The sequence below is a fragment of the Barbus barbus genome, assembly GCF_936440315.1.
Source record: "Barbus barbus genome assembly, chromosome: 37".
NCBI lineage: Eukaryota > Metazoa > Chordata > Actinopteri > Cypriniformes > Cyprinidae > Barbus > Barbus barbus.
Window position 1 is genome coordinate 317,501 of NC_136715.1, and position 14,355 is coordinate 331,855.

At 43.1% G+C, this 14,355-nt stretch overlaps 1 protein-coding gene across 1 annotated transcript in view; it reads right to left on the reverse strand.

Moving 5' to 3' along the window:
- Positions 1–10,756, reverse strand: part of LOC306857028 (interleukin-1 receptor accessory protein-like 1-B) — a gene marked incomplete at both ends in the record, with an annotated part of 238,415 nt that extends 227,659 nt beyond the window's left edge. Inside the window, one exon of the mRNA XM_079396671.1 lies at positions 10,675–10,756. Within this exon, the coding sequence (XP_079252797.1) occupies positions 10,675–10,756 (82 nt within the window). The remainder of the gene's footprint in view (positions 1–10,674) is intronic.
- Positions 10,757–14,355: the final 3,599 nt, after the last annotated feature.

The following is a 14,355-nucleotide window of genomic DNA, read 5'->3' on the forward strand; positions in this document are numbered from 1 at the left end:
TGTATGTTGTGGTTCCATCAAAATAAAGTGTTAGAAGATATTAAGCAGACCGTCTACTAATACTCTAATGACTGCTAGTTGACATGTAGTTGCAGAGTTACTTACTGTTAGTAGAATGTCTAAAGTGGACTAATAAAGTGTTATTACTTTAGGCCAGGCGTGTGCATGTGATCAAACTGTCTATAGGATGATGGGTAACACTTTAGAATAAGGTTCCATTTATTAACATTAATTAATGTATTAACTAACATGAACAGACAATGAACAATGCATTTATTACATTATTAAACTTTGTTAATGTTAGTTAATGAAAATACAGTTGTTCATTGTTTACTCATGTTAGTTCACGCTACATTAACTAATGTTAACAAACACAACTTGTGAATTTAATAATGCATCAGTAAATGCTGAAATTAACATGAACTAAGATTAATAAATGCTGTAGAAGTATTGTTCATTCTTAGTTCATGTTTACTAATGTTGTTAACTAATGTTAATAAATGGAACCTTATTGTAAAGTGTTACCGGATTATGCTGTCTCCAGTGTTGGTGAAAGTTACTTTTAAAAGTAAAGCATCACAATATTGTCTTCCTCCCTAAAAGTAACTAATTGTGTTACTTAGTTACTTTTTAAGGAAAGTAATGCATTATGTTACTTTTGCATTACTTTTTCTCACCCGGGCTGGGCTTGCTTGTTTGGTTTTAATATAAAAAGTTATATTTTTGGCAAATGTAGAAGCCCTTTTACAGCACACATGAAACGAATACGCCTCAGGCCGAAGGAGATGTAGATTCACGTCTGTACAGTAGAGGCACAGCTCAAACAAACGTTTCAGCTGCTGCTGTTCTGGATCACATGAAGAACAGGACTCAGGAGAAGAAAGTTCAACACTCTTCAGCAATAAAAACAGAACACAAATATTATGGTTATCTAAAGTCATGTTTGCTTATTAGTATGGTTGAATTGGATTATCACAGCAGCAGCAAAGACGCTGGTTAATAAAATGGGATTAAACACAAAGGATAGTTGTGTTATTTAACATTTAATTATTGCTGGTTTACATCATCTTCTGAGTTTGCATTTCACTGTTTTTATTGATTCTGAGGAACACTGAATGTATTTGTGCAGGTGAGATGAGTAAATACATGTTGATATTTAGTCTAGAACTACAGTAAGATCATGTAGATATTTAGTCTAGAACTACAGTAAGATCATGTTGATATTTAGTCTAGAACTACAGTAAGATCATGTTGATATTTAGTCTAGAACTACAGTAAGATCATGTAGATATTTAGTCTAGAACTACAGTAAGATCATGTAGATATTTAGTCTAGAACTACAGTAAGATCATGTTCACACACAACGTCTGCACTTACTCCTGATTTCTCTCAACATGCAACACCAGAGCTGTCAGTCCATACATGGAAACTTATTTGAAAAAGTAACTCTAATATGTTCTTGTAAATTAAAATGTAATGTGTTCCTTTACTAGTTACTTGAAAAAAGTAATAACTCATGCGTTACCCCAACACTGGCTGTGACCTTTAAATTATCACCATATAATTCATATCATGAGGTGAGCATGTGCAAATGAAGATCTCAGCTGTTTTTGGTCTTTTATATGTGCTACACAAGGGTGTTTTCTTCTGAAAAAAGCATAATGGTGTTCACTCAGGTGTTTCATTAACATCAAGCGCTCCGAACATCTCTCATTAATGCTGAGCTGGTCAAAGAACGTATTTTAGAAAATGTATTTTAATAGATGTGAAATCTGTGCAAATATGAAGAGCTGTGTGTTTGCTCCATGAAAACATATGTTTAAGCTGAAAAAAAAATCAATGTTTCTGCTGATAGAATGAAAACAATCACAGTAAAACCCAGGAGAAAAATGAGCATCACATCACTCATTCCTCTCCACAAACGCACGTTCATTTCTATGGTGGTTAAAACAACAAAGCAGTTCAAACAGCACATTCAGATTCAGTTCTCACTTTGCACTGTTTGGTTTACGGACCTTATAGACAAATAATCCTTCACTTCACAGTTCAATCAATATCCTTCAGCTCTGTGTTGACAGAACTACAAAATGACCAGTAGTGAAAGCCGATTAGTCACCAGAAGAGACGGACGGCAGCTCGCGTAAGTGCTTTAAATACTTGGTCGCAGTTCTGTTGTTTAAATTATTTACTTGCTGCTAGGAAGGAATAGTTTGTTTCCTACCTATTTCTACTCTGCATTTTCGTTGAGGTTTTTATGTTTGACTGCACTTACTGGTAATTAGAATAATTTGCGCCTCAGCTGAGAATGAGCCTGTGTGATTGTGTGGTGTTAGTTTCGTCTTGAGCTATTAGCAGTCCTTTAACCTTATTGGCTGGGCTGATCAGAAGCCGGTCTAGTTTCCTAGACTATTTATTTGATGTCAGAGCGAAGCATTCAGCCGTCGTGCTCAGCCTCCTCGTGTGAAGACCAACGAGTGTAAAGACAGACGACTTTTTCCTGCGCAACTTTAACCGAGCAACGGCACCGAGCACACACTTAAGTATCGTTTTTATCTTCCCTCACACTTTCCTATCCTCTATCCTTCCACGTCTATCATGTGTTTCCAAACCATTCCGGTTCTCTCTCAACCTCGCTCTAAAAACACACGCAGAAGGCTACGTAACCCTGCTAACCTGCGCCCTATCTCTACATCTTCCACTGTACCTCTCTCTTTCTCTGTGGGTCTTTGGAATTGCCAGCTGTCAACAAAGCCGACTTAATTTCTGCTTTTTCCTTACAATCCACACTCAGCATCCTGGGCTTGACTAAGACCTGGATTCTTCCAGAAGACTCAGCAACCCCAGCTGCTCTCTCACAATTTCTCTTTCTCACACACCCCAAGGCAAGTTGGCCGGGGTGGGGGCACTGGTCTGCTCATTTCAAACAATTGGAAATACTCAACCCACTCTCCCCTAGGCAATCTCAACTCATTTGAATCTCATACCATAACTGTAACAGCTCCTATAAAACTCCAGATTGTGGTAATCTACCGTCCCCCTGGCCAAATTCTAGCCACCTTCCAAGAGGAGCTGGACAGACTGCTGTCCTTTTTCATGGAGGATGGCACTCCACTCTTAGTCTTTGGCGATTTCAACATTCACCTAGACAGGCCTTATGCTACAGACTTCCAGTCACTCCTAGCTTCATTTGATCTAAAACACCTCACCACTACTAGCACACACAAATCAGGCAACCAACTCCACTTAATTTACACACGTAAATTGTACTACAGATAACATTCTGGTACAACCACTACATATCTCTGACCATTTCTTCATTACATTTACTTTACTTTTTGCTACCCAGGTGCCACCATCTCCCTTACCGGTTACTTTCAGACGCAACCTACGCTCCCTTTCCCCCTCCCTTCTTTCCTCTGTAGAATCCTCCTCTCTTGCCTCGCCTACCCATTTCTCATCTCTGGATGTGAATGCAGCTACTGACACTTTATGCTCTACCTTAACCTCTTGTCTAGACGACATCTGTCCTCTCTCCTCCAGGCCAGCACGGGCTGTCCCTTCTAACCCCTGGTTATCCGATGTTCTTCGTGAGAATCGGACGAAACTCAGAGTAGCAGAGAGAAAATGGCGCAAATCAAATGATCCGTCGGACCTGAGTAGGTATCAGTTGCTTTGGTATTGCTTTCATCTTTCTCTACTGAAGTCCACACTGTCAAATCCTCACATTTCCACAACAAGATCACCAGCGCTCCAGACATGCGTAATCTCTTCAGAACATTTAATTCTCTCCTCTGTCCCCCTCCTCCACCTCCCACCACTTTGATAACCGCTGATGACTTTGCCTCTTTTTTCACAGACAAAACTAGAACAATCAGTAACCAGTTCTCAACTCCACAGGACCTCCAATCAACCACATCCACTGCTCTAACTCCCATCTTCTCCTTCTGTCCCCTCACCGAGGCAGAAGTATCCAAACTTCTTCTCTCCAGCCATCCTACAACATGTCCTCTCGACCCAATCCCCTCACACCTTCTCCAAATAATCTCTCGCACACTCTTACCGGCACTCACACACATTATCAACACATCTCTCCTCACAGGCATCTTCCCCACAGCATTCAAGCAGGCTCGGGTAACCCCACTGATCAAAAAACCTACATTAAACACTTCTCTTTTAGAAAACTACAGACCTGTCTCTCTCCTTCCATTCATAGCGAAAACACTCGAACGAGTTGTCTTCAACCAGCTCTCACGGTTTCTTTCACAGTACAACAAACTGGATGCTAAACAGTCAGGTTTCAGGAGTGGCCATTCAACAGAGACTTCGCTACTCTCAATCACTGAAGCCCTGAGAACTGCAAAGGCTGATTCCAAATCGTCAGTCCTCATTCTGCTAGATCTTTCTGCTGCTTTTGACACCGTCAGTCATCAGATTCTCCTGTCTACCCTCTCATCACTGGGCATCACTGGGATTCCACTTCGCTGGTTTGAATCCTATCTCACCGGTAGATCTTTCAGGGTGGCCTGGGGAGGGGAGGTATCCAAACCACATCAATTGGTCACTGGAGTTCCTCAGGGATCGGTTCTTGGACCCCTCCTCTTCTCCACATACACTACATCACTGGGTCCCATCATACATGCACATGGCTTCTCCTATCACTGCTACGCCGATGACACACAGCTCTATCTCTCTTTTCAACCAGATGACACAACGGTAGCTGCACGGATCTCAGGCTGTCTGGTGGACATCTCGGCATGGATGAAAGAACATCACCTACAGCTCAACCTGGCAAAGACGGAGCTTCTTGTCTTCCCTGCCACTCCGACTCTACAGCATGACTTCACGATTCAGTTAGGCTCATCAATGATTACCCCATCAACTTTGGTCAGAAATCTTGGTGTAATCTTTGATGACCAGCTGACCTTCAAAGAGCACATTGCAAAGACTGCTCGATCCTGCAGGTTTGCACTACACAACATCAGAAAGATCAGGCCCTTTCTGACAAAGCATGCTGCACAACTTCTTGTCCAGGCCCTTGTCGTTTCTAGACTGGACTACTGCAATGCTCTTCTGGCTGGTCTGCCATCAAACACAATCAAACCTCTACAAATGATTCAGAATGCAGTGGCACGACTGATCTTCAACGAGCCCAAAAGAGCGCATGTAACACCTCTCTTCATCTCCTTGCACTGGCTACCAGTGGCAGCTCGCATCAAGTTCAAGACACTGATGCTTGCATACAGAACTACCACAGGCTCAGCACCCTCCTACTTCCACTCACTATTACGAACCTACATCCCCTCCAGAAGTCTGAGATCTGCTAGTGAGCGACGCCTTGTGGTACCATCACAGAGAGGCTCAAAATCACTCTCCAGAACATTCTCGTTCACCATTCCTGGCTGGTGGAATAATCTTCCCACCCCTATCCGGAATGCTGGATCCCTGGCAATCTTCAAGCAACAACTGAAAACTCATCTCTTTCGGCAGTACTTGATTTCATCCTAAACTCAAAAAAAAAAAAAAAAATCCTTATCTTTCCCTCTAACTTTCTCTCCCTCCCTTACTAGCTCGTACTTATTTGAACAATGACTGAGACTTGGTGTTACGAGCACTTCCTCTGTCTGATTGCCTCTTCAAGATGAATCGCTTTTTGTATTCCCCAATTGTAAGTCGCTTTGGATAAAAGCGTCTGCCAAATGACTAAATTTAAATGTGAAGTGAGTTAACTAATAGACGAGAGCTGATTTTACAGACAAATCCATGAAGGCATCATTTACTTTACCCAAACTGAATAGAGACAGAATTTAAGTCATTATTACTGTAATATTGTTTCTGTAAAACTGCTGAAATAATGTCTATTGTGAACTAGAGCACTATTTAAATAAACTGACATGCATTTATTTATTACATAAGCACATGCTCTATAATCATCCTGTACATTACCCCTTACATACAATTGTGTTCATAAGTTTAAACCCCCCTTAGAGTACCTGCTAAATTTCATTAATTAAAAAAAATAAAAATAAACATAATAGAATTGCCATGTTTATTATATAGTCCTTGAATAAGCTCTTTAATTTAATTTACACAAATGACTCTGTTCAAAAGTTTAAATATGGTGATTGTTAATATTGTGGTGTTTTCTAGATGATCTGTGATGTTTGGTGATTGTTGTTCATGAGTCTCTTCAGGAAAATCCTCCTCTGGTTTTCCAGCATCTTCTGCACATTTGATCTCCTCTCAGTAGTGATTTAATGATGTTGAGATCCATATTTCTCACTGAGAATGACTGACTCAAACACAGCTAAAATAATTCACTGATTCTCAGGACGCAAACACACTGCATTAAGAGACTTTGAACATGATGATCAGTGTGTATTGTTCTAATTTTGTTCACAGATCTTAAGTTTTTCATTTATTACTACCCTTTAGAAGCTACAGGACGTATTTACATATTTATATTTATAGCAGATGTTTCCCAGAAGACAAAATAAGCACAGTGTGTGTAACGTATATAATGCTCAACAGTCACAGAAACCTGATTCTCCAGGCGTGATGTACGGGTCGATTTATACCTGACCTTTCACTCTATAGATAAGAGGATGTAAATACCATTAAAAGGTCACACCCCGACAAGAGCGGCTCTGTGCTTTTACTGTCCAGCAGCCGTTTGTCTGGTGTAAAGTCACGTTGACCAGACGGATCTCCCATCAAGCCATGTTTGTTGTTCCTCGGGGATCTTATTCATCATGTTCTCCTGCGCTTCCACCTTCAGTGTGTTCCCATGTGATGAGTGCAATACGCCCGCCGTCACACCCCACTGCTACAGATTAGTCCTGATCACAGCAGAGAGATCTCACAGACTACGGAGCCATCTGGACCTCAGCGTACAGCACACTAATACACACATCCCTACACACACACACACTAATACACACACACACACACACACGTTTGTTTTTGTGAAAAGTGGGTTCATCCCATAGGCGTAATGGTTTTTATACTGTACAAACTGTATGTGCTATTGCCCTACACCAACCCTACACCTAAACTTAGCCCTCACAGGAGACTTTGTGCATTTCAACTTTCCCCCCAAAACACTCACTCTGTATGATTTATAACCGTTTTGAAAAGTGGGGACATGGGTCAATGTCCTAAAAAGTCACCTTCACCTTGTAATACCTGTGTCATACCTGTGTCATTATACAAATTTATGTCCTCATTTGTCACAAAAACGTGCACACACACACTAATACACACATCCCTACACACACACACACACACACACACATGTTTTGTGAATTGTGGGGACTCTCCATAGGGGTAATGGTTTTTATACTGTACAAACTGTATTTTCTATCACCATACACTAATCCTAAACCTACCCCTAGCAATTTTTGAATTTCATAAAACCCCATTTTGTATGTTTTTTAAGTCTTTTGTTTTACAGGGACAAAGGAAGTGTCCTCATAAACCATGTTTATGTTGTAGTACCCATTATACACATTTGTGTCCTCATAAACCACATTTACCAGTACACACACACACACACACTAATACATACATCCCTACACACACACACACACACACACTAATACATACATCCCTACACACACACGCACACACATTTACTCAGTCTCTAATTGGACACATTCCCCAGACTTATACTGTTTTTGTGTACAGCCTATTATAAACACTAAATCATAACCCTAACACTCATTTTAGATTATAACTTCTAAAGATAACAGGATATTTATAAACAAAGAAAAATCACTAAACTAAACAGCACTAAACTTTGGACTAAAGCCAGTTTAAGAACAAAAAACTCAGGGTTCCCATACACAAATAAATTAAAGAAGCAACTTTTAATATAAAGGTTAATTTCCATGTTGTCTGCATAATATAAAGAATCAAAATTCATGAACATCAATTTGAATCAGCTTCACCGACCCTGACCAACACAGCAACATTAAAATACATCAATACAGAGTATTATTAGAGCAACAACTAATGCAAACATTGAATCTGTCATGTAGTTCATCTGTCTGAAGGCCACAGATGTGAATGAGTTCAGGACACACACACACACACACACACACACACTTCAACAGCCTGATGCCTTGAGAAAACCTTCAGAAGAGCATCCTGAACACAGAACCCAAGAGCTTGAGCAGAACTAACACACTGATCTGAAGAAAACTATACTCGTTACGAATCCTGGCCATGCACTTCAGTTTACTCACCACCAGAGGTCACCCGCTCACCACATGGACTTTCACACTACAGAGCACATTGGACTCCATTTCCCACCATCCATTGCACTCACTAATCACTCACAGCTGTTCACACTGATCACGACCACACCTGAGAACCATCTCGCAATCACCATCACCCAAACACACACTATTTAAGCCTGGGACTTGCTCTTGCTCGTGGCCGAGTATTGTTAGCCCATCTACCTTACAAAGCGTTTCCCTGTTTTCATAGTTAGTCTTCCTGTGTCTTGATTCCTGCCCGTGTTCCTGGATTATTCTCTCTGCCTTGCCCTGTCTGGATACTGTACGCTGATCGGAAGTTGTGGCCTAATGGTTAGAGAGTCGGACTTGTAATCCAAAGGTTGCGGGTTCGAGTCCCCGGCCGGCAGGAATTGTAGGTGGGGGGAGTGAATGGACAGCGCTCTCTCCACCCTCAATACCACGACTGAGGTGCCCTTGAGCAAGACACCGAACCCCCAACTGCTCCCCGGGCGCTGCAGCAGAAAATGGCTGCCCACTGCTCCGGGTGTATGTTCACGGTGTGTGTATGTGTGTGTGTTCACTGCTGTGTGTGTGTGCACGTTGGATGGGTTAAATGCAGAGCACAAATTCCGAGTATGGGTCACCATACTTGGCTGAATGTCACTTCACTTCACTGATCGTCGACCCACGCTTGCTCCACAGATTGCTCTGTCTTGCCTCTGCCATACCTGTTTGCTGTCTCTCGACCCTGCCTGTATGACCACGTCTTTTAATAAAGCTTCGCAAATGGATCCGCACGTCTCACGTCTCGTCACTCCCTTAACAATACTGGTATTCAAGGGCAGGCTTTAAGATGGTTTAGATCCTACCTGTCCGATCGCTACCACTTTGTTCATTTAAATGGAGAGTCATCTCAATTATCACCAGTAAAGTATGGAGTACCACAAGGATCTGTCCTAGGTCCTCTGCTATTTTCAATATACATGTTGCCTCTTGGTAATATTATTAGAAAATATGGGATTAGTTTTCATTTTTATGCTGATGATACTCAACTATATATCTCAACAAGACCAGATGAAACTTCTCAACTATCTAAGCTAATAGATTGTGTAAAAAATTTAAAAGATTAGATGACCAATAATTTCCTCCTATTAAATTCAGATAAGTTCCAATAAACAATACACAGAATCTCTTGGATTACAATTTGCAACTAGACGGATGTACTGTTATGTCCTCTAAAGTAAAAATCTGGGTGTTATTTTAGACAGCAACTTGTCCTTTGAAAAATCATATTTCCCATGTTACAAAAACAGCATTCTTCCATCTTAGAAACATTGCCAAGCTTCGAAACATGCTACCTGTTTCTGATGCAGAAAAGCTAGTTCATGCATTCATGACCTCTAGACTGGACTATTGTAATGCACTGCTAGCTGGTTGTCCTGCATCTTCAATAAACAAGCTACAGATAGTCCAAAATGCAGCGGCTAGAGTTCTTACCAGGTCAAGAAAATATGATCATATTACCCTAATTTTACAGTCTCTGCACTGGCTACCTATTCAGTTCCGTATCATTTACAAAATATTATTACTTGCCTATAAGGCCCTAAATGGTTTAGCACCTGCGTACCTAACTTGTCTTCTACCACGCTATAATCCAACCCGCTCCCTAAGGTCGCAAAACTCTGGACTTTTGGTAGTACCTAGGATAGCAAAGTCCACTAAAGGAGGTAGAGCTTTTTCACATTTGGCTCCCAAACTCTGGAATAGCCTTCCTGATAACGTTCGGGGTTCAGACACACTCTCTGTGTTTAAATCTAGATTAAAGACACATCTCTTTAGCCAAGCATTCACATAATGCATCTTATAATCTTGTACTGCAGTTATATCTGATCAAATGTACATTATTATTATTCTTTAGCTTAGGTTGAACAAATCATTTTTGCTTAGATGGAACAGCAGCTACGCTAATTATGTCTCTATTTGTTTCTCTGTTGATTAACATCCCGTGGTAACTAGGAATGACAGAAGCTTCAGTCTGGATCCAACCCTTAAATGATCTGAGATGACCGAACACCTGAGAAAAGATAATGCCAACCCCTCAGAGGACCTCAGAGGATGCCAACGCTCAGATAACATACAGAATTACCAAATTTTGCCACAAGTTACATATATTAAGGTTCTGCAATATATAAATATATTGTGGAAACTTAATTTCCTGTAGAGCTGCTTTGCAACGATCTGTATCGTAAAAAGCGCTATACAAATAAACTTGAAACTTGAAACAGAAACACTTCAAAGAAGCTACAAAGAACCATTGCAGAAGATTTTGATTCTGTCTCCAGAATCAAAAAATAGAATAAGTCTCCAGTCAAACGATCTGATCCGGCCAGCAGACAAGCAGCAAGGAGCATCATGAGGAACATGAGGCGATTCTTACCTGAGCCGCGCTTGGACACCACTTTCAGACTTCTGATGACTGTGGCATACAGCAGGATCTGCAGAGGAACCCGTGATCTCATGTTCACCGCGTGAGTCTCCTGCAGAGACACAGAAACACAAACAAGTGTCACACTCTGTCTGATCCAGCTCTTCATCACATCAGACAGCAGCTGATCAATGACGTCAGTCTCTTCTGGTTTATATGTGCATTTATCTCTCTCTTGTACACAGCCAGGGTCTTCAGTCTCGCGCACACACACACACATATCACTCACTCACACACACACACACACACACACACCAGACGTCCATCTCTGTGTCCACAACACATTTGTTCAAGAATTCACACAGAAACCCAGCGCCTGCCAAAAGCGAAGCCACAGATCTCTGATTCCCTGTTCAATATTTCCAGCCAGAACACATCATATGCTGCAAACATCTGCAGACGTGCCCTGAAATGACATCCACGCACCAACAGGACATCTTCATGAAGACAAATTATGAAAAAGCAATGAGACAATAACATGTATGAACAGATGGTTGTCATTACACAAGAGAGATGTGTGTGTATGTGTGTGTGTGTATATATACACATACTGATATATATATATATATATATATATATATATACATATACATCCTCATATATATACAGTGCCCTCCAAAAGTATTGGAACAGTAAAGACAAAATTGCTCTGTTGGCTGTGGAGTCAAGACATTTACAAATATGATTAAAAGATGAATATGAGACAAAACTACAGAATGTCACATTTTATTATTGGGTGATTCAACACATAGATGTTTTAGCAGTTAAGAAGTTCAGCACATTTAGAGTTCATCCCTCTATCTGATGTGAGCATAAGTATTGGAGCAGTTGCCTCACAGGTCTTTCTTGTCCTGCTGCATTAATTCTTCAGATATTAAAAGCAGGGAATGTGTCGTATCAGTTATATCCATTACCTCTGTATTCTGATGACACACACAAACCAGGATGAAGACGAGGGAGCTGACTTTGAGAGAAATGCAAGTGATTTGGATGCTAAAAGAAAAGAGGAAGTCAGTTAGAGCTCTAGCAAAAACAAAGGGCATGGAGAAATCAAGAGTTTGGAAACCACCAGAGACACCAGCAACCAACGACCTGATCGGCTGAGAAAACAGTAGTTGATGACAGACAAATCATAAAAGCTGTGAAAATGAATCCTAAAAGACGTGTCTGTAAAATCACCAACAACTTCCAGAAAGCTGGGTGATGCTCTGACAATCTACTGTCCTCAGGAGACTTTGACACAGAATTACAGATGCTACACAGCAAGATGCAAACCTCTGACCAGCACCAAACATAGAAAGGCAAGATTAGAGTTTGCAAAAAAGCACAAAGGTGAGCCAGAAGAGTTTTGGACCTGTGTTTATGGACCGATGAGACAAAGATGAACCTTTATCTAAGTGATGGGAAAGCACTAATGTGGAGAAAGAAAGGGAACTGCAATGATCCCAAGCATACAGCCTCATCTGTAAAGCATGGTGGAGGTGGTGTCATGGCATGGGCATGCATGGCTGTCTCTGGAACAGACCCTCTCAACTTTACTGATGACTTAATGTATGATGACAGTAGCAGAATGAATTTGGAAGGGTACAAAACCATCTTGCCTACCAATATTCAAGAAAATGCCACCAGATTCATTGGGAAGTGCTTCATATTGCATCAGGACAATGACCCAAAACACCCTGCCAGTTCAGTCAAGGAATTTATAAGAGCAAAGAAATGAAAGTCTTAGATTGCCGAAGTCAACCTCCAGATTTAAATCTGATTGAACATGAATTTCAGCAGCTGAAGAGGAGAGTAAAGGCAGAAACTCCCCAAAACAAGCAACAATTGGGATTGGCTGCATTAAAGGCTGGGAAAAATATTTGAAAGGATGAGAGCAAGAGTCTGGTGATGTCTATGGGTCACAGACTCACTGCTGTGATTGTGTGCAAGGGATCTGCAACTAAATAATAGCTTTTAATCTTTTATATCTGCCTTATGTTCAACTGTCCCAATACTTATGCTCTCATCAATGAGTGGGATGAACTCTAAAAGTGCTGTTCTTTTTATTTGGTAAAACTGTCACGGTACGCCGTGAAAAGACGAAGTCTGGGTCCAAGTGCAGGTGAGGGTATTTAATGGAAACAAAAAGGCCAACACGGCACAAAAAAACGAAACAGAAAAGGTCTGGGATACCAGACGGCAGCACAGTGCATGTATCCCAGACCACAGCAGACACTAGAAACAAAACACTGTAACACATTTACACACGCCAAATAATGCAACCAGACAGAGTGGTAGGAGAGGGGAGATTAAATAGTCCGTGGCAATTGGGAACAGCTGTGGGTGTAATGAGTGGGACAGGTGTGTGTAATGTGACAGGTGTACGTGATGTGGCAGGTGTACGTGATTACGTGAGGTGAGTCCGGGTGGAAGGGAGATGGTGACCTCTGGTGGCGACAGGGAGAAGCGTAGGGCCCGGACTCGTGACATGACCCCTCCTTTAAGGAACGGCTTCCAGACGTTCCACAAGATCCCCCCAAAAGTCCAGAGGGAGGTGGAACAGGGGGAGGGATGGTGGGCCAGGCCCGTGTAGAGGAAGGGAACCTGGGCTCTGAGGCAGCGCCGGCGGGATGGAGACCCAGGGCAGAACCGGCGGCCACCACCGCGGTGAGTGTGGAGCTGCCACCCTGGAGCGGGCAATGGTGGGCTCCACCGCTTCGGGTGGCACATCAGGGTGGGGAACATCAGCAAACACCGCTCTCACGGGGGCTTCGTGAGCGAACACCGCTCTCTCGGGGGCCTCGTGAGCGAGCACAGCTGTCTCGGGAGCCTCGTGAGCGAGCACCGCTCTCTCGGGGGCTTCGTGAGGGAGCACAGCTGTCTCGGGAGCTTCGTGAGGGAGCACAGCTGTCTCGGGAGGAACGTGAGCGAGCACAGCTGTCTCGGGAGGAACGTGAGCGAGCACAGCGGTCTCGGGAAGAACGTGAGCGAGCACAGCGGTCTCGGGAAGAACGTGAGCGAGCACAGCGGTCTCGGGAGGAACGTGAGCGGTCACCATCGCCTCGGGAACCTCGTGAGCGAACACCATCGCCTCGGGAGGAACGTGAGCGAACACCGCTCTCTCGGGGGCTTCGTGGGGGAGCACAGCTGTCTCGGGAGGAATGTGAGCGAGCACAGCTGTCTCGGGAAGAACGTGAGCGAGCACAGCTGTCTCGGGAAGAACGTGAGCGACCAACGCCGCTCGCACCGACATCAGCGAGGGTTCCCGCACGCTGCGCATCAGACCAGGATGCTCCGGAAGCGGGCGCGAGCCACTGGGCGCGTCCGCCGCCGTCCCCCGGGTCGCCACCTCGGGAGAACTGTGAACGGGCTCCGCAGCTAACTCCAACCTGAAGGCTGAGCCGCTCACCTGCAGAGCCAGGTTAATGTAGTCCTCCAGCGACTCCCCGGGGTCCCAGTAAGGTACCAGGGACTTGAATGGCTCAGCCAGGCCTCCCCAGAAGAAGACCATGAGGCAGGTCTTCTCCGTCGCCGACTGACGAGCTCTTTTAATGAAGTCCCTGGCATAATCCTCCATGCTCCGGTCTCCCTGGCGGATGTGGAGAAACCTCCCTGCTGGACCCATCTTTGCTGGTTGCATTCTGTCACGGT